This window comes from Betta splendens, chromosome 7, assembly GCF_900634795.4.
Source record: "Betta splendens chromosome 7, fBetSpl5.4, whole genome shotgun sequence".
In the NCBI taxonomy this organism is placed as follows: domain Eukaryota; kingdom Metazoa; phylum Chordata; class Actinopteri; order Anabantiformes; family Osphronemidae; genus Betta; species Betta splendens.
Window position 1 is genome coordinate 12949692 of NC_040887.2, and position 20861 is coordinate 12970552.

The 20861-nt window shown below is 44.5% G+C and overlaps 1 protein-coding gene across 2 annotated transcripts; it reads left to right on the top strand.

The window, feature by feature from the left end:
* The first annotated feature begins 468 nt into the window (after positions 1–468).
* lhfpl4a (LHFPL tetraspan subfamily member 4a) lies at positions 469–19227 on the top strand. 2 transcript variants are annotated; one of them, XM_029155136.3, is made up of 4 exons: positions 480–1874; positions 12633–12869; positions 14239–14255; positions 14954–19227. In XM_029155136.3, the coding sequence occupies exons 1-4, from the start codon at positions 1466–1468 to the stop codon at positions 15005–15007; spliced, it is 717 nt and encodes a 238-aa protein (XP_029010969.1). In that variant the 5' UTR covers positions 480–1465; the 3' UTR covers positions 15008–19227. The 2 variants fall into 2 exon arrangements, with proteins under 2 accessions (XP_040927454.1, XP_029010969.1); XM_041071520.2 differs by having other exon boundaries at positions 469–1874; positions 14239–19227.
* The last annotated feature ends 1634 nt before the right edge of the window (positions 19228–20861 follow it).

Consider the following 20861-nt stretch of genomic DNA (forward strand, 5'->3'; position numbering starts at 1 on the left):
GAACAGTTTGATTTGGCGAGATATTAATAAAACTGAATTAGGAAACTGTAATAGTGTACATGTATTTTGCATAACATAGCTTTTCTCATTGTCATAAGGTTTTATATAGAACAGAGGGTCAAGGGAGAAAATGAGATACTTTTACCTAAATAAATGAGGAACCACGGCATTTCAGCTGGACTGTAGCTTCACCTCAAAATGCTACTGTAAGAAATGTGGCTACTGGACGCTTTTTTTGACCTCCATAATCAAACATGCTGAACAGAAAGTAGAGTTCTTTCATTATTGTATGTCTCCGCCGTCTTCTTTCACACTGAAACAAACATCCCCCCGCTGGCTCACCAAACACAGCTCCATGCAAATCTCTGATAAACCTCTGTCGTGCAAACGCTCACAGTTGATGCACATGAGCGGATATTTGTTGGTATGATTTCACATTCAAGGTGAACAGAGGCGGAGACGCGCTCTGATGCAAATTCCCTCCGCCACTGCTGCTGCTGCTGCTGCTGCTACTGCGCCCGTGTGCGTGAACGCGCAACATCGCTGTCATCAGTACAACATCAGCATCTTCCGGGGGGCGCGCAGAGAAACGGGAGGAGGAGAGAGAGTGAAAGAGAGAGGGAGAAGACACATACTGGATAACGGCTACGACAAAACCATGATGATAATGGAGTCGAGGCGGTGGAGGATGTCGGATTTACGAGGAAGGACTGTTCAAATTTGACAGTAGGCGCGCGTTGACGGCGGTTCTCGATGTTATTCTATTTCATAGTTTGATTTCTTCATGCTGCGTGGACACTGACGGAGAGTAGAGGAAGGGGAGCACCCCCGGATGCCTCGGAAGGTAAAACTGGGGGGTCCACTGCTGGCGCTACGGGCAAACAACACGCATCTCGTCTCACGGATGGTAATAAAGGACATCCCGAAGATAACGCGGTGCTGATGGATGAAGATGGAAAAACAGCTTTAACCCCCTCCACCCGACGACTGTGAAATAAAGAAAAATCCCATTTTGATGGATTTTTGCCCCCATTATTCATGGTGTAGCCCCAAGGAAGAGAGACTTAGGCAGCGATGTTGAATCACTGGTCTTGGTAAATTATTCATTAGTGTTATGGGTAGGTTATGATTTTGTATTGCTTCAATGTAGCATTATCCCACCATTTATTGTTACAATGTTTAGCCTTGTGAGATCATGCACATATTTGCGGGTTATATTTTTGTCGGGTGGTTATGTAGGCCCATTTAAAAACCTCTAACAGCCACACAAGAAAGCGCCAAAGCGAAGGGAATAATAGCGCAGGAAAGGTTCGATACACGGCACGAACGAAATAAGAGTGAGGGGTGTCGAGCTGCTGGGCATTTCTGTAAGATTGGCGTTTTTTGCTTTAGTAATCCGAAGGGGAGCGGGACGTGGGTGGAAGAAAGATATAAGGAGAGGTAATTAAAAAAAACACGACCAAACATGTTGCCTTCCCAAGAAGCCTCCAAGATTTACCATGACAATTATATGCGCAACTCCCGGGCCATCGGGGTGCTGTGGGCCATCTTCACCATCTGCTTCGCCATCGTCAACGTGGTGGTGTTCATCCAGCCCTACTGGATCGGCGACAGCGTCAAAACGTCGCAGGTCGGCTACTTCGGCCTCTTCCACTACTGCGTGGGCACCGGGCCGTCGCCCAGCCGGGAGCTCACCTGCGTGGGCAGCTTCTCCGACTTCAGCTCCATCCCGTCCGGAGCCTTCAAGGCGGCCTCGGTGTTCGTGCTGCTGTCCATGGTGCTGATCCTCAGCTGCATCGCCTGCATGGCGCTCTTCTTCTTCTGCAACACGTCCACCGTTTACAAGACCTGCGCCTGGATGCAACTGCTGTGCGGTAGGCACCATTACAGTGACTGTCATGCCATACAGCTTCGCACCTATTCTGTCCATTTAGTCGTCTAGAATCGAGCAGGCAGCCTGAAGAATATGTTGCTCATTATATATTATGATTAGAAAAGACCTTTGCATTTAACTACAAGGATTTTTTTCTCAAAGCACCTATGTTATTGTCTGCAGGAAGACAATGCCATCATCTTTAAAAAAAAACAATTTTGCCCATAAAGCTGTGAATTTGTCAATTTCCACAGATTCCCGAGGTCAGCATCATCCACTGCGCTCATGCTTGTGTAGAAATAGAATCAGAAATCAAACCATGTGACTTTATGCCTGAACAGAAAAGCATTTGAGTGTGTGCAGCAATTCCATTGTCTTAATCCACTAAAAATCAATAAATCAGAGACAAGCTGGTGTGGACCACGTTTTAGGGTTATCTCACAATACACTAGTCATGACGTCCAGATTTGTTCCCGGCCACGCTGAAATGCAGTGAAAGCAGAAACAGAGCCCCGAACTCCCCTATGACCACCGGTGTTCTCGGGATACGCCACTGCATCAGTAAAGAAAGCAGCATCAGGAGTCATAGATTTATGCTGATCAGATGCAAATGCCATTCATTCATCCATTTCAGCTCATAGTGCAGTGTGGTGTGATGTACAATGCAACGGATAATTGAATTCCTGTCAGGGAGGACTGTATTGATATTTTGAAGGATGATTCCAGGTGGATTGGTTTATTGTTTGGTTTTGTTTTGTGTCCCCAGGAAAGTGACGCTTTGTCCTATGCTCTTGTGGGTAGATTGCAGTTTCTTAGCAGCTTCACTATAAATACACTACCTTCACGCCACCTAAACAGCTGTGGCTCTGTAACGCACGTTTCGTACAAATGCTTCGCTTTACAAGTGAACAGCTGCCAGATACAACACTATCACCTGAAGGGTCGTATCGGTTAATAATACAAGACAAAATTATTGCACTAATGGAAGGATTTAAATATGCATCAGCAGGCTGCATCAGGAATCATCCTTTAAGTTTCCCTGAAGGCTAAAGTAAGACATATTTTTCTTACTGGGTTCATTTGCACGTCCTTTTACTTTTTAATGCTGAAAGCTTTTGTTCAACCAACAAGGCCAAATCCCAATGTGTGGGGTTTTGTGCCACACTGAGAATTAGTCGTCTGAATTGCAAACAAGTACTCAAGCCATTATTTCATTCTGATAATTATCTAAGTGATTAAATCAGTCTAAATGTGATTTCTCCAATTTTACATTCCAGAAGACTCTGATGTCTCAACAAACCAGCCACATAAAAGCATTATACTGTATTTATGGCTATCCGTGTAATACATGTGCTGATTCTCCAGAAAATAGAACATTTTAATGCATAAATGGCCAAAAATGTCAATTAAATCTGTGACTGTTAGATGTCATGACTCAACCAGAAACCAAACAGTCTTTTTCACAACCTTTGACAAGCCAGAAGAACCAAGCACAATCTCTCATGCACACATTTTTGGGGCCTCCTGTGTATATCTGACTTCTTTATAAGCTGATCAATGTGATAAATAGGCCAGGCAGAATAGCGTGGGAGTCGCTTTTCTGTACAGGAACAGTCAGCATACTCAATGAGAGGGAGAGAGACAGTCAGTGAGAGAGAGAGAGAGAGAGAGAGAGAGAGAGAGAGAGAGAGACAGACAGACAGAGAGAGAGAGAGAGAGAGAGAGAGAGAGAGAGAGATCAGCACTTTTTTGCCTCTGTATTGTTCTTTTCCTCATCCTCATCTACCCACTCTGTCCTCTGTTCTGCCGAGTGTGTTGAAAAGGTTTGGTGCTCCACCATCAGCACGAATCAGACAGACTAGCCGAGGTACTGTTTTTTTTTTTTTACTTGATCTGAATCTTCATGACTAAACAGGAACTGCACAAACCATTAATCAAGTGAAACATTGGGAAAATGCACACGCTCACACATTATGCAGGATGTGAGAGCATCCAGTAATTGACAGGACCAGATATTTTAGATTAAATTCATGTTTCATTTGATTAATTTCCACCTTAGCTAGTATGCTAATGTTATGTTTTCATCTATTGATCTGCAATTTGTTTAAATGGGGTGATTAGATGCTGATCATTAGGTCCATTTAAGATGGTTCCCACAAGCCATTGATTTAGGAAGACAAAGGAAGCACAAATATTTAACTGCTTTCAAAGCTAATAAATGCATAAATAAAGCAACAAACATTTCATTTTACAGTAAAACTGGGCCCTGCGTCAAAAGTGCTCCAACATGTAAAGAGACTTTTACTGTTGAAGGTGGTTGAAGCGAAACTAGATTTTAGGGACCGTGCCCTCCTGATGCCTAACAGTTAAACTACTAGCAGCAGAACAACAAGCAGTTAGAGGCAGAGAAGAAAGGGGATGTTTAACCTCTTAAGAGTCAAGTTTGGGTTGTCTTTGTTTCTTAAACTGACAGTTTAAAGCCAATATTTCAGGTTAGATCAGTTAAGTTTAATCAGGTTGTGGCTTTTGGTTTCCACATGTATTTACAGCACAGTGCTTATGGTGGGATGTGGTCCAGGTTTTAGCTTTGTTCAGCTAGCTTTTCATGTGTTTCTTTTTGCAATATGGGATTTTAAATGTACAGTACATACTGTAGCACTGTCTCCTTGACTGATGAATATGAAAAGTAGTATTAGGTTATTACTGTATGCTCCGTGAAATCACGATGATCGCTCCACTTGCCTTCTAATATACAAGTACTGTACATATGAGAGACTGTGAAATGTCGGAGGGTTTTGCTGTTCTTCCAGTGCATGTGCATGATTTGTGAAGTAGTTACTTTGTCTAATAGGCTTGTCAGAACGCCCAATAGCGTTCACCACCTTGGAGATAATCATTTGATCATACACTTTGAAATGCTGGGTGTCGCAGCAGGTCTCCTGGCACTGCGCAGTCACAGGCAGGGCCAATTTGGACAGGGGGTAGACTAGATCTAGGCCAAATCCAGGAGACGCGTCACTTAGCAAAGTTTGGGACATGATCGCAATGGTTAACTCCCTACAGGAACCGCCCGTGTGTGATGTCATCATCCAGTCGCCCGCATGTCAGCTCAAACAACAAACAATAGCCAAGGTTTGAATCTCCACACAGGACTGATTCACATCCACAGGGTAAATGGATCTTCCATTTGGCAACAATCGCACTAAAAAGAACTAAAGAACCGATGTGGTAAACTAATGGGATGTGTTTGTTCAGAGGTTAAATGCAAGAGGAGGAAAAAAGGGTTCCCAGGCCAAAGCGGTGGGATGCAGGTCTCTTGGCAGAGCGGCAGTGTGTCTTGGCATCTAGAGCCTGAAAATGGGCCAAAGTTGGCTTCCATGTACACTGAAGTGACTGAAGGTTAATGCACTTATAAGATGCCTCTCACATGTCCTGCCAACAACCAGTAACTGTATTTATCAAGCTGTCATAATGTAGCAGCGCTGACCTGAGCAGAGGTTCAACGGATCTACTGGAGCGATCGAACCCAGGGAATAGTGGGCGAGGACAATCAGCCAATCATTCATGACACAAACTGCATTAAAAGCAGCGAAATGTCTCATTGCTTACACAGCTGCCAGAATTGATATTTTACTGGTGGACGCTTCCAACTGGACCACAACTCTTTCAAATCCCAGTGTTTTTGACTAGGGTGGAGCAGCAATGGTACTTAGCACACAGTCGATGTACACTTCGCTATTAGCAGGTTTTAGAGTGACGTCAACATTTATAAAACTCTAAATAACACCAAGGGGGATAAGTGGCTTACAGTAGGTGTTGGCCGTTAGAAGATGAACAGCTGCCTGCCAGTAGGTGACTATCCTCCAATCATCCACGAGTTATATCACACCTCAGTGGGAAAGTGAATAATGGGGTCATTTTACACTTTGAATCTAAACTAAGCAGCATTTTTCTTCACACGGAGAGAGCGAGAGGAGGCCTAGATTTCCCAAAAGGTCCGTGAAGAGCGACGCCGTTCGCACCTTTTGCTTCGGGTTTAGATTAATTCAGTGGGGAGCGCTCCTGGGAAAACTAGTGAGTTTTAGTTTTAATCCACCTTTTGTGAGCAAAGATGAATTTAATGCAAAGCTAAGAAAATTCAGGCGAGATGATTATTTTTCCCTCCTACAGAGACTAACAGGTCTGATTTGCACCCTGCCCCACCTCCCTCTTTCAGCGTTTTTCATTTTCCTCTAACCCTCGAGCAGAAATGAGTTACCAAAGGAAAGCTCAGTAGGCCACTGGCCATTTCAGCTTAACAACTCCCTCTCTCCATTCTTCTCTCCATCCTTTCTTCGTGTCTGACCCTGTCTGTTGCAATATTAAGCAGAACTAAGCAGGACATGGGCCGTGGCTCAGGGGAGGAGCCGTCCTGGGAGGAGCGACCTGTCGGCGGATGCTCAGTTTTAATGGGTGCGTGTTTGGGTAATAGTGCAAGAGAAGAACGACGGAATTAGAGCTTGGAGGAAACCATGAATGTGCCGTCAGGCCTTATGCAACATCTACGCCTGAAGTTTAACAGGTCAAACTCTGAGTAGGGTAAATTCACCTATGCCAATCTTTGCTATTTATTTTGCAGCATGATTAGATGCTGCAGGTTTGTGAATCAGCACCACCACCTGCTAAATAACAGGCGTAATTTCAGTATGTTCCTAATTTGTTCCTTATACAAATAAAGTACTGCCTCATACAGAGCAGATACTACTACAGTAGGATTACATCAGCACTTCATATTTACTAAGCATTACTCACCAGTTCCATGTCCCTGATAGTCGATCAACTTGCCCAACATAGAAGCAGCTGTGGCTTTTGTGGGAAACCATCAACAATACAGTTAAGTACAGTAAATGACAGTAAGATGAACGTTAGCTAAGCTCTGCATGGACTGTACTAGTACCAATACTAGTTTGGAAACAATACAAGAATACTTCAGTGTGAAAAGAGGTTTTACCACCCTCAACATGTGTTAAAGAAGCAGCTTTCATTTTTAAGACCAAAAAGTGATTTAAAGAACCATCACCACGTGTTCAGTGTCTAAACCTTGCCCACATGCATTTGTGCCTAACCCCAACCAAATAGCTTTGTTTGCACAGTGGTAATCCAGTCAGTCCAGGAATAAGCCGATTTCTGATGCCATGAAAATGGGAAACTTGGTTTAAGTAATCGGGGAGGGGGATTATAGAAACCTAAATTTCCCCTAGTTTTCCTAGAGGTAACCAGGACTAATCAGCTTTTTACAATAGCACACGTGCAGGACAAAGGCTACGGCCCCCTGCAGACATACATATGTCAGATTAACGATTTGTTGGCTGTACATGCAGATTTCCAGTAATGTGTTTATTCAAGTACAGTACTGTAGAGTATTGTACATATATTTATTGTTGCCAGTGGTGCAACCATTTTGGCAGCCGATGTCAAAAGGCAGCAATTTGAACAGACTGCCTCCCTACACAGAGACGTCACTTTGGTCACATGAAGAGCTGGGCCTTGATGTTGGAGGGCCTGTTCACAGAAGCATGTAAATGGGCATATGATGATGTGAGAGTTGAATTAATGATGTAATGTTTACTCTTCTCTGGCTCCACCGGCTCCTGCTGCACTGGGAAACGCACAGCCACTGTGAGGTGCTGGTCTGGGTGTACAGCTTCGTTTGTACAGTAGCAACAGTAGTGTACAGATGTAGATAAATGCGCCCGCGTGTATGCATTTCCAGCAGGAGCTAACCAGATCCTGCAGTGGTCGAGTTAAATATAGACCGAAAGAGAGAGTGAGCGAGAGAGAGAGAGAGAGAGAGAGAGAGAGAGAGAGAGAGAGAGAGAGAGAGAGGGGAGTTTCCCCGGGGGTTATCCCTGCCTCTCTCTCCCTCACATTCCTGGCTGGCTTTCCCCAACCGAACGTACATGTTTTAATTATCAGGCTCTTGATAAATAATTCCAAAGTCATCAGGGTGTTTCTAAAAATATCCTGACGGCTGAATAATGAATTCCTTTGAACCATCGCATCATTGTCACAGTGTGAGAGAAAGCCCCCAAAGCTTGCCGATGCGACATAAAAGGTGGAATGGATCCCAGGTTCAAAAGAAAACAATCTTCTCAGTATTTATATTTTTTAATCATGATCACAGTGTTGTTTCACTCTTGTTTCTGGTTTCTTTCTGATGAAAGAATGGGGGGGGCCGATGGACCCTGGCCGTGGTACCATCTTGTAGAGAGCCCCGTCAGCAGTACGAGCCACGTACGCTTGATCCCAACACAACCCTGTACATCAGCAAAGCAGCTATCCATTAGATAGATGGAGCGGCCAGCTGACACACAGGCAGAGGGGAGGTCAGAGCGTCAGCGCATTACAGGCCGAACACCGGCCTGTTAATGCAATCACGTTCACACCTTTTCTCTGCAGGAGTGCTCGGCTACCAGCCAGCCAGAGGTTTTATAGGTCCTAACTTGATCAGAAATGCAGCTTTGTTCTTGCTTCTGACATTTCCAGCCCTGAATGCATTAGATTATCCAGTTTATTATATTATTAAACATTGTCCTGTCTCGTTATAGTCCTGTCAAACTTTTCAAGCCTTTCGTCCAACAGAAGATCTGCCGGATCACCTCTCAGGAAGCACGGCTGGACTTGTTCATTTGGACCAGGCACTAAAGGTCAATCACATCCGCTGCAGACACGTCGATCCGTTTCCAGGCCGTGTTCTAACCTTCAGTCCGTCATATCACAGCTCTGAGCGGCGTGCACCGTGAATAGTGGAATCGCTCATGAGGAATATTCTAGAGCTCGAAGCTGCTGCCGTCAAAAATACTTCACACTTATATATAGCACTGATGGTATTTTTAGCGCCCTTATATAATCATTTCTGGCTGTTTGTCTAGAGTGAAAAAACAGATCCGTGTGGACATGTGGATAAGAAAGTCTGACAAAACTGTTACGCAATGAGTCTATAAATATCTTCAGGGCACTACAAATTGGTTCACAATAATTTTAAGTAGCCAGATCACAAACATGCCCTGCCAAGCTATTTCCAAGTGTTTTCATTAGTCTGATATGCTCCGATGCCTCGTTTCTAACAGCTGACCAACTGTGAATGCTGTGATGAAAAAGAAATGACAAGAAGTGATGAACTGAGAGGAGAAAAATGACATAAGAGAAAGGAGCAGCCGCAGCCACCCTGCCTTCATACGAGACCCCCCCCCCCCCCCCCCTCCATCTCCTTCCATTCCTCTGCTCTCTGTGCCCGACTTCGCTTCCTCGCATCCTCCCTCTCCGCTCGACCTCTCCGCTCGCGACCTTTTGAAGTTCCTCCCCCCTCCAAGTGCAGAATGCAGCGTCTAGAGAGTGGATGGGAGGAAGCGAAGGGAAGGAAGAGGAACAACCCCAGCGACTTCAAAGGGCTGTTCTTGGGTTGTGGGAAGGTGGGGGGTTATTTTTAGCCCCCTGGTGCCCATTTAAACCGTTGACTACAAGGTGGAGAAGAAGGGGAGGTATATAATAGACAAAGACCATGACTTTGTGTTGTACACAAGATGTTTGAGCGCAAAAAATACTTAAATGAGTCAAATTTGGCAAAAGACTTTGGTAAGAGAAAGTTGTCAGTTGCCTAAATGTGCACACATTCAAGCAACTCCTACCCTTATTGCAGCCCATTGTACAGTAGCACAGGCAGCTCAGCCATGATCGCATTCTGGGTAAAGTGTATCAAGTTCTAAATTATAATTGCCATAATCTTGTGTCACAAATACAGCAGAGCTCGTGTAGACCTTGTCTGATACTAAACTGGCAGTAACGATTGAAATTAACCTCAATGAACTGAAACAAGTACCAGTGGAATTTACAAATATATTATATGCTCATATTGTAAGTGCAGCTAAATGGCAACGCAAGCACTTAGTGTTGTGCAGTATGTATCAACCTGGAGGCCATTAGAGTGCATGACGGTGAAAGTCTGAACGCAACACGAGGAATTTTTTGAATTTTTCAGAATGTTTCAGAATTTCTCAGCAAGTCAAAACCTCCAATGTAATGTAAAATAAAGCATATGATCACGTGTTGTAAAGTCAGCAGCCTCTTGGTGTTGACAAGAACCTTATTTGGAGTTGTAGTGACAAACATAACCAGTGGCACATTACACAGTTTTGTTTAATTACTGTAACAAACAAAATCTATACAAATACAAAGGAAACTTAACAACAAGGCAAACTGGCACAACTCACAAACAAATCCATTTCAGCAAACTTTAAAAGGTGCCGGGTCAATTTTGATAAACACATTTTAGAATTTTTTTTTTTAAATGTTCAATATTCTCAACAACATGTTATTTAAGCGAGAGTTCATTTTCTGGGGCCGGCAGGTAAATAAACCTAACCCAAACAGCTGCAGAGGCATTCAGGTGCATGTGATAATGAGAGCGCCGTCCTGAGACTCACCTGCTCACAAAGAACTAGAGCTCCATGCAACTTACCTGCCTTTTTAAACTAATCATGTTAATGTTGCACCGACCAAACACACCAAACTCCCTTCATTTGGGCTTGTAAACACATTTTTTTGCTCTGCTACGCTCTTACTGCATGTGTTTCAAATCACATCAGGCATAGTGACATTCACTACAACGGGGAATTACTGGTTAATGAGACGCTACGAGGCTGAAGCGTGTTGCTCATCATGCTTCTCCGAGTGGCTCCGTGTCCACATTTGCCAAGAGCCCCCACTCAATAAGCCTGGATCCGTTTCGTGGCAGATGGGGAAACATTCATCAAAAATTCATAAAACATGTTACCTTACAATCGCTACTGATTTAATGATTTTATCAGCCTTCGCTGTGCTAATATCTTGTAAAAAAGTCATAAAAAAAGCTAATACCATGATGATTTCCCACGATGATGACTTCCATTGCCCCTCTATTCTCTAATTACTTACTGTATTATTGTTATTATATCATTTCTCATTACGTTCCTTCATTAAAAAATTCCTGCAATCATTTTGTCAACGAAGCAGCCACATTTTCGAATGCCGCTTGAAATAATAATCCTTGTATTAGTATGGTGTTGTACTTTACTCAGCAAGGAGATGACTAATCTCATATCCTCCTCATCTGTTGCCATGAGTTCACCACCCACCATTTTCTCATGATGGATGCTTAGTTCTGTAGGTGAGACACAGGCTCCACTTAAACTTCAGCCGGTCCAATTAGGGCCCATATTAAAAACGGAATAAGCTTACGTTTCCGCACTGCACTGGCTTTAAATGTCCGCTGATCATGAAGACACATTGCAGCAGCTCAGCCACACAAAAATAGCTTTAGACTTCAAAACCCACACATAGCTTGTCCCGCGAGTGCTGGCAAAACAATATTTTGTTCAGTAGTAAGAATCTGCTCTAGTATGTACCACTTCCAGGAAGTAGCCACATCCTCACAGTCCTACACTTGCAAAATGTTTCATCTTCTTCCACCCACTTGGATTTTACGTGTTACCCGACTGTGTAACAAACAAACTTGTGACAAAAGTTTCAGCACTGTAGGAGCTCAGCCTCCGGCAGCCATACGGCTTCAAAAAGGTGCAGGATGTCTCATATTAGACGACCTGAAAAGAACACAGGCCATGAACAGAGTAGTTCTACACTTTGAAACATATTATAAACTAATGACTAACTGTCCTCAGCTTCTGGCTCTTCATAGTTTGCTTATAATTATAGACATTCTTGGTGAACATAGACACGGAAACACCCACTTTGTGGCTTAGAGGCAAAGCAGCATCATTTCTAAATTATTTTCTAGGATTCTCGTCACCATTTCAATTGGACTTTAAGGGAATGTTGACTCAGTCATGATCTGATGATGGCAACAAAAAAAGTGTTCAGATCAGCATCATCGTTCCTGCGCAGGAGTCAGGAGTGCCCCAAAACACAGAGCACTTAAAGCAGTCACTGTTGGCCACCAATTGAATTCCAGACATTAAATAATTTAATTGAACGGGTACTGTAATAGTCACAGATGCAGCCAAATCTGTCTGGCTTCTCATGTGTGTCATAAGTAATGTTACCTTTGGAAAAACATGTCCGGTCTGGAACAAAGATTCAGTGTGACGCCTGCCATGTATGCTCCCCATCTCCCAGTGGAGCCCACTGCTTTACTTACAGCCCCTTAGGCACAGGTTGAGTCCTATTTAAACAGCGCTGGTGAGCCAGGACTGTGGTGCAGTCGGCTTCCCGGCGGTGCTCACTGGTAGAGGTGTAGGGGATAGATTCACATTTTAAGGGACGTGCCAAAAACTGCATGTGTGCGACGCCCTGCAGGACTTTGCACCATGTGGACGCACAGTCACTTGTGTTTCTTATGGATTTTGTTGTACAGCGTGTTCCACTAAAGTGTCCGGACACTGGGATTAACTGATGTTTCACTTTAAAACCATTTAGACCAGAAAGTAAAGTGAAGTAGACTGGACACAAAGGACCATATGCATCTGCATGTGCACACAAAAAAACACATACAGTACAGAACAGGCTAAGTATGCAGGCCCACTCAGATGTGCAGGACATGTCTGATTAAACAGCTGGCTGGATTAAACATTGCACAGAACATCACGCACAGAGACACAGAACCACATGGTGCAGATGCACAAGACTAAGGCTAAGTCACCTTAAAGCTTTGGTGCGGTTCAGATAATTAGACCCAGTGTCTAACTGGCCCGTTTCTGGCTTCTCCCCTCTTTCTGTCCCCATGCAGGAGTGTGCCTGGTGCTGGGGTGCATGATATTTCCGGACGGATGGGACGCCGAGGTGATCCGGGACATGTGCGGGGAGCAGACTGGGAAGTACTCCTTGGGCGACTGTTCCGTACGCTGGGCCTATATGCTGGCCATCATGGGCATCCTGGATGCCCTCATCCTCTCTTTCCTGGCCTTCGTCCTGGGCAACCGGCAGACAGACTTCTATCTTGATGATCTGCAGACAGACAATAAAGGTAAGCCAAACGAACACGGCCACCAGTTCAGTCCCCCCCTGGCCAGAAAGATTCAATCAGGCGGAGACAGGCGATAAAAGCAGCGTTGGGCTCTTTCTCCAGCTAAAGTACAGCTGCTGGCTGGGCACAGCTACTGTGGTTGTACTGGGCAGTGTCCTTCATTTTGAACTTTGAAAGTCATACATAACTTACTCTTGGTTATAGCCATTACTGTTTGACTTTGAACCTAGCATCGGCTTCTAGCTCAGGGTAGAGCCCGTATCCAGTTTGGCCTGATCAGAGCGAGATGCCTTTCACAAGAAACGACAACCTTTTTGTTTGTTTGTTTTCATTGATGTATGATGAAATTGAAAAACATAGATTAAATCTGAACACTCAGATTATGCAACCTTCGGCCGCTTTTATCCAAACATAAATGAAAAAATGTTAAGCCTTTAAAACCACATTACCATCAACATTACCAAATTTATAAAAAAGGAAAAAAGGCACATAAAGCCATCACTCAGCGCCGCTAACGTGACTACAGGACCCCCCCCCCAAGCCTTGCCTTGCTAGCTCCAGCCGCATCGCTTCCAATGCTGTATTCAGGAGTGGGAGCGTCCTCCAGAGGGTTTCTGACAGTTTGCATGATGTTGCATCAGGACAGTTCAATCACATTGTTTCAGCGGTATGAAAAGAAAGGAAAGAGGAGAAGAGGGGAACGCCACAACAAGGCGGCGGAGGGGCGATAGTGAAGAGCGCAACGCTAAACAATAAAAAGCCTCCCGACGCCGAGATTTCTTGTTTGATTTGACTCCTTAACGTGCGACGGCGCAGAAGTGAAGAGGACGCGCGGAGAGAAAAAACAGGACCTGTGACATAAGACACAGCGGAAAGCGTGAGGGACGTACACACGGAGATAGAGTAACACAGAGAGGAGAGTAGCGAGAGGAAGAGACCGAAGGAGAAAGAATAGTGACATAAGATGTCTCAGTTCTCCGACGGCCTATCTCCATGATGGTTTCCATGGTAACTGGAGATATTCCAGCACGTGGGCGTGTCTTCCTGTTCTTATCTGATTAACCTCTCTGACAGTCTCAGTGAATTTACACATTTAATGGATCTACTGCTTCATCACACATGTGAAGTGGGTTTTTTCACTCACGTTTGCCATAGTGGGAGTAAACGTCCCTGCAGCTTCTGCGGCGGTAGTAACAGCGTCTGGACACAAAGCACATCCACTGCAGAGTGTGACCGCGTAGACAGCAGTCTGTTTCCTCATAACCTAAAGCTCAACTCATACCTTCATAAGCACATTCTTGTTTTGCACAGACGTCCTTTCGTTCCCCTGTGTTGATGCCAACACTTTTGTTCTTTTCTGTCCTTGCAGATTTTGCTGTGTCAAGGGTAAGTTTACCTTTGAATTGTACATTTCCTGTGAAAAGTGTGTCAGGAATACAAAAACACAAAAACACCAAAGGAAACAGCAGGTTTTCATTGCAGTAGGAGGACAGTAAAATCCGAACCTCAACACTCAGGGGATTCCAGACGTTTTAAGGTTTTTACACCATCGAACTGTGAGGCAGGAATATTATGTTCTGTTCTGTATAACAGTAAAATTATATATAGGAAACAAATGATCTTCTAATATAGATTTCTGACAGCAGTGTCCTCTCAGCATTTTTTTTTCTTTTAGTTTTCTCAGCTTGTGTAGAGGTGCTGCTCCACTGCTGGAACTGTATTTCTATGTCTATACATTCAGGGATCTTAAAAGAGGTTGATGAAATAACAAATAAAGGTCAACGGTGATGCAATAGTGGCTGAGGTATCCTGACCTTAAGCACTATGTACGGCAGGTCTGATAGCTCCCACAGCTTGACACCACAGCAGCTTTTCATTAGACCTTTACTGCCTTTGAATGCAGACATTTCAAAACTCCCCCAGTTTGGTACACAGGCCTCATGACTCACAGATGTTTTCACAGGGCGGCTAATACGTGTATTAAAGTGTAAAATTGGTAGCTTTCCCCTTTAAATCTTTTATTTTTAACAGGTTACTCCATACATTTTTATGACACTTGCCTTGCTTTGATTTCCTTGCTTCAGATTGAGGTTCGGGATAGAAGAGAGCCACGATATGGCGTGCAGCGTCTCCACTGAGGGCAAGGATGGCACTGGAAAACTCTTCTCTTCTCCTTTCTCTTCTCTTCCTCTTTTTCTTCCTCTTTTGCTTTCTCTTCTCTTCAATGATCAGGATAACACCCAATTTCAATGCAGACACCAAGTGTACAGGATTCTGTAAGATAAAAAAAACAACAAAAACCCACTGGGATAAACTATATTTTGAAAAAAAAATATATATACAAAGGTTGTACAGTGCATTTAACACTTTCTCAATGAATATCTTTATGACAAAAAAGGATTTGCTCTATATGAAATCTTGGTTTGTGTTATGAATCCAATCCTTGAGATGAAGAACCATAATGCCCATCTAGTATTCATTGATTTCAAATCTTTGATAACTTTGAGTTTGTGGCTCGTGTTCATCCATAGCTTCAGAAAGCAGATCACAAAATTTTCACAGACACAGTCAAGACTCGCAATACAGCCGTACGACCATTAGCAAACATTCAAAACCACAACAGGGACTCGAATGGCTCTTCATCTAAGGACTTTGAACTATGAGAAATTTAACGGAGTACCCCACTGCAGCTTTACAGAAACTAACATCTCTGGGAGATTCTCTATTGTACATACTGAACAATGTAAATAACATTACTGCTGACGAAAACAGCCGACAACAAAACCTCATCTGACTCTAATGCATTCGAGTGTAGGATTTCTACCTTTGGTTTCAGCGTTGCTCGTGCTGGAAGAGCATCGGAGTACAGTATGTGCAAATCCATCGTGTTTATAGGACTCCTCACTGCTGATTTGCTGGGATTAGTCAGATGGGAACAAAACGGATATCTTGGCTGGATATTCCACACCAGTGCAGAGCACCATGATTCAAAGCGATTGTGTGTGATCACAACAGGAAGAGAGACACTTCCCCCGCATCAACATGGCCTCAATACAAGCCCCTTACTGTAGTATTTCACCCTACAGTACATGGTACAGAATTCAAATAGCGGAACTGGAAAGCAGCTAAGTCAGACTTAGAAATCATCGTTTCTTTCTTTTGTTTTTTTTTTTGAGTTCACAACTTTGTAATACCCGTTCTCCAGTGTGCAGTTTACTCCAGTTTATGGCTCCAGCATACAGTGATCGGTTTACTCTACAAATGTCTTACGACTGTGTGAATATGGCTGCATGAGTCGGCCTTCTCTCAGAGGGAAGCCCCAAGTGCTGCATTGTCTTAAGATGATGTCACTCATATGCCTCTTCGCTGCTTGCTTGCAGTAGTCATACAGTGGGAATCTTAAGTGGGATCACAAATACCCCCCTTGGAAAAAAAATTGAAATGAAATGAAGCCTGGAAGAGCACTCAGTTGACAGTGCAACTTGAGTCAGCAGACTACACTGTGAAGTTGTGTCCTATTGTTTTAGTTTTAGAAAGACAGAGTTCTAGCTCTGACTATTACTAGATTCGTATGTTTCTAAAGGACGATTTAAGAATGAATGGGTTTATCAAACTCAAACTTTACTCGGCCCAGTGGGTGTAAAGGCGAACCTACAGCTCAAAATTCGCAGGTCACGTGACCTCGGTGTCCTCGGCGGGGGCTGATCGTGGGCTCCACGTTTCCTTCATGTAGCGCTCTTATTACGACGTGCCACCAGGACCGCCCACGTTTCCGTTGCTCCCACGGCATCTTACTTTGATGTAGCACTCGAGAAAATGCATTCATGTCGCGCGGCTGCTAACGACAGCCCTCATTGGCGCACCAGCAACAGAACGGGACTTTCAAACCAGACAGCCGAGAAGATGCAGTATTCGTTGGACACAAATAACTTCGAGGAACTCGTAGTTTCCTGTCGCTAATCACATGAACGCGCGTTCCCGCATGGGGATTCTGTGCTCGGGTCGACGGCGCCGCCCGCGTGAAGTTCGTGACTCACCGTCGGACCCGTGGGCACAGCTGTGACGCCGGCGCTGATTGTCAGGATATCAGCGAGGCTGATGATGGGATGTGATGGGAACACGCGCCGGGCTGCTGTAATTTGGAGCACAGCGGGGCTCTCGTCCCTCTCAGAGCGGCGCTTCAGGCTGACGCGCACGCGCCGCGAGTGGAGGCGCGAACGCGGGGCTCCGGTGAACTGTGCAAACGCGAAACGCGCGGGTACGCTCGTTGCGGACACCAGGTGATGCCGCCGTGTTCTGTCAGATGGACGGGACACAACAGAAAGTCCAGAGGTGGACTGACTGATTGCACTGCGCTTTCTTTGACCCCGTCCATGTTCTGTTTGGGCTGCCCTCTTAACACGCCCACAGTGAAGACAAACCTATTTAGTGCCGCCATTATATCCACAAAACAGTTCCACCCACGATGCTTAAAGGTAAAGTCAAACGGACGGACAAACTTCAGGAATACAACAATATCGCCGTCCAAATGATGCAACTTGCCCAATAGACGTGGTAGTTGATGGTGCACAGGTTGGTGGTGCGTGTCTGAGTGAGCTGGGAGCTGGACGTGCAGCGGGTTGTTAGTTGCTACTGTAGCTGGCTAACTCTCAGGAAGCTGTGGACACAGTACTGTATTAAAGGCTCCTCGTGGAAACGTTGCAGCAAACACACACAGGGCAGCAGACGCACACCCCACGTTGGTGCGTTGCCAGTTTCGAGTGCCGATGCTGGTTTTTCGACAAGCTGGGCCTTTAAGTCCGCACGGCCTCCGCACGGAGCCGGGCCTGAGCCGTTCAGTGGTTTGATGATACAGTACGAGTGCCTGGCCCTCATTCACCAACAGCTCCTTCCTCACGCCATTCATTGGCGCACCTTACTGAGACGTCAGCGCGGCGGTGGTTCATATCCAACATGTGCATAACGCCGGCGGTAATGTCTGTCATACAGTAGATATTGTGATTTGGGCATATCCATACTGTGCATCTTTTATTTGGGAATTCCTTCATGGGTCCAGGGCAAATTCTACAACAAAATAATGACGGGAAAAGCCCCCGAGGCCTAAGCGGTTACACGGGGCATCCGAGCATCATTCTCCTGTGTAATCGCTGGTTTGGCCTCCTCTCCTTCTCCGGGTACTCTGTTCTTGAGGACTTGACGATGAACTGAAAAATAACCTTAAAAAAAAAAAAGGAACTGACAATACCTTAAACCCTGATGAGCACATATTTGTACCACTCCAGGTGCCTCTAAGAACTCTTGATTCAATTCAGATGTGGTGCGGAACCAGCAAAACAAGTAGTGATACTGTAGTTTTTTTCTACTAAAGACTACAAACTCTGAAGCTGAGCTCTGAAGCCACATGGGTTTCACTGCAGATTTGGGGTCAATTCAGTTTTAAAACTAAAAAAAAAGATTATGAATACTTTTGCCATTTATTTGAATGGACTTGGGGAAACATTTTGATATCTACTGTAGAAGATGAGAAAACCAACTGACTTTTGCTGATGTTCAGTTTGTGATTGAACTTCAAAGCTGAATTCACCTCAAACATGAAATTACAGATTCATGTAAAGATGAGGAAAAAGAATGAAAAAGAGTCAATGAGAAGTCGTTTCCGGTTTCTAGCAGCAAACGCGACGTTTGTTGACTATGTACATGTCATTGATGCGTCAATGATTTCATCATAATTTTTTATCATGCAATATCATGTATAAAGACATATTGTTGGGGGTGGGACGGGTTGGGGGCCACGGTGAACTATGTCCAGTGACTTATGTTATGATAATAGTTGACTTTCTGTTAACTCCTAAAATGCAGATGTTGCCAAAATACCATCATCATGTGTTAACACAGAAAAAAAAGAGAAATAATCCGTTTTTGTTTTGTATAAGAAAAGAATGATATACTGATATTTGTCACGTACTTCTGCTGAGATCTTTGTTTTATGTGTTAAATCTTTGCTTTCGGTTTACGAATTACTTTCTATGTATTTTTCGGTATGATGTATGATGATTGTTGTTCTGTCACATCAGATTTTCGATTTCGATTCACCAACGGACGACTGCTCGTTGAAATCTCAACATCCAAAAATGTACAAAAGTCTATTTATAAAATGGCTCAATCGTGGACAAGTGGATCGAGTCTGAGAGAAGCTTTTCATGGATTATGATGACATGCTGATTTTTGGTTTTTAAATTATACTGTCTAATTAATTCCTATTTGTGAATAGTATTCCAACTCACCATGACGACAATTTCTGTTATTGAAACACATTTTGAGAAGATCGAATAAAGATATTTTACATTCAAAAACATTATCCCGTCTAAATCACTGAATCAAGTGGAAACTTATACATGCTGTTACACACCTACATGCGAATACATTATGTTCTACGGTAAAAGAAGTGTAATGTGGCAATCATTATGCACAAAGTTGAGCTATTTATATAATTAAGAGCCCAACCGGAGCGTCTATTTCTGCTGTAGCTTTGAGGGTGAGTCACACAACCAGAAATATCACACGGGGCCACTGCACACAGATGCGCGCTAAGAGGGTGGCAAAGCCCGCGACCGCCTGCAACACTGAATCCGCGGCGTGTCACACTAAGTACCTGCAATCCATCAGCGGCTTCATCCGCTGTGTGGTCTGCTCACCCGGTGGAGCTCGCTGGCCGAGGCCTGCGCTCCGTGCTTCCGTGAAGCCGGATGAGGCTTTCCAGGCACCACAGGCCTGGCTCGGCTGCGCCACCGGGGACTACTTTTAGCAGCCCCGGGTTTCATGGCCAGCCTGCCTTAACTGGAACTCCAAACAAGTTATTCTTCCTCTGGGAAACGGAGCAGTTACTGTACGGTCAGAGCTGCTGGATCGGATTCCAGCAACAATGCTGTCGTGGTTTCAGCCATGTGCGCATTGGCTAAGTGGCATGTCATAAAGGTTTATGACATATTAAGCAAGAATAACAGCTACATAAGCCCATGTTCTGTGACTTACTGTAGGTCAACGTACTCGTACTCATTTGTTCAGTGTGTTTTGTATTATTCCCATGCTGTCATCTGTTGGGTGCCTGTGTGGTCCTATCGTAACCGACCACACACTGTTACAGTCCAACCTGCCACGGCTTTGACACCTACACATGCATTCATGTGTTCAGTTCATCGACACATCGAACAATGAATGCACTTGGTATGAACATGTTCAGCATGTTCAAGGTTCAGCGTAAGAATGCAAATGCAAAGTATTTTAAATATTCCATACATCACCTAGAAGTTCTACAAATCTGTAGAAGCTTCCATTGGATGGTGGCCTTGAGATGCATGAAGGGTTAAATATATGAACCTGTTACTGATCTAGCAACTCTTCAGTGTGCGGTTGTCCAAGCTCTCTAAAGTACAATCACCCGAGACCCTCACTCATGCTAAATGTTCACACTCATCTACATGATACCAACACGTTTCTGAAGCCTTGGCCAAGACTTAGCGAGGCCTCTACAGAACTGGAGCCATGAGCGTTGCCATTGGAGACCAATCACAACATCTCAGTGTCCGTTTCGCCTCATTTGGGCGAGAAACCCGGACCACCTCAGTAGAAAAGCAGGTCCCACACCGAATCCAGCAGCACCTGTTCGGCTCAAACCACCGTGTGAGCTACAGTACTGTATCTGTAAACACTGAGACCCGGAACGCGGTGAAAGTGATCCGACATGACGGAAGCATGGACCTGGAGGCTGCAGTCCTTCAGCCACCACAACTTCCTTCCAGTGCCTTGTCCGGTTTGTTTTCTCTTTTGTCGACTGGTGCCAGGAAGGAAGAGGCTGACCACAACCTGTCCTGCAGGCAGTCACACACTGAGACACTGTGCATGTGCTTCACACATCTAAGCATCTTTTATTTCATGCTCCCTGCACCGCTGCATATGTTAAACAGTTCCGTCCCGTGCAAACTCTTTTATTCT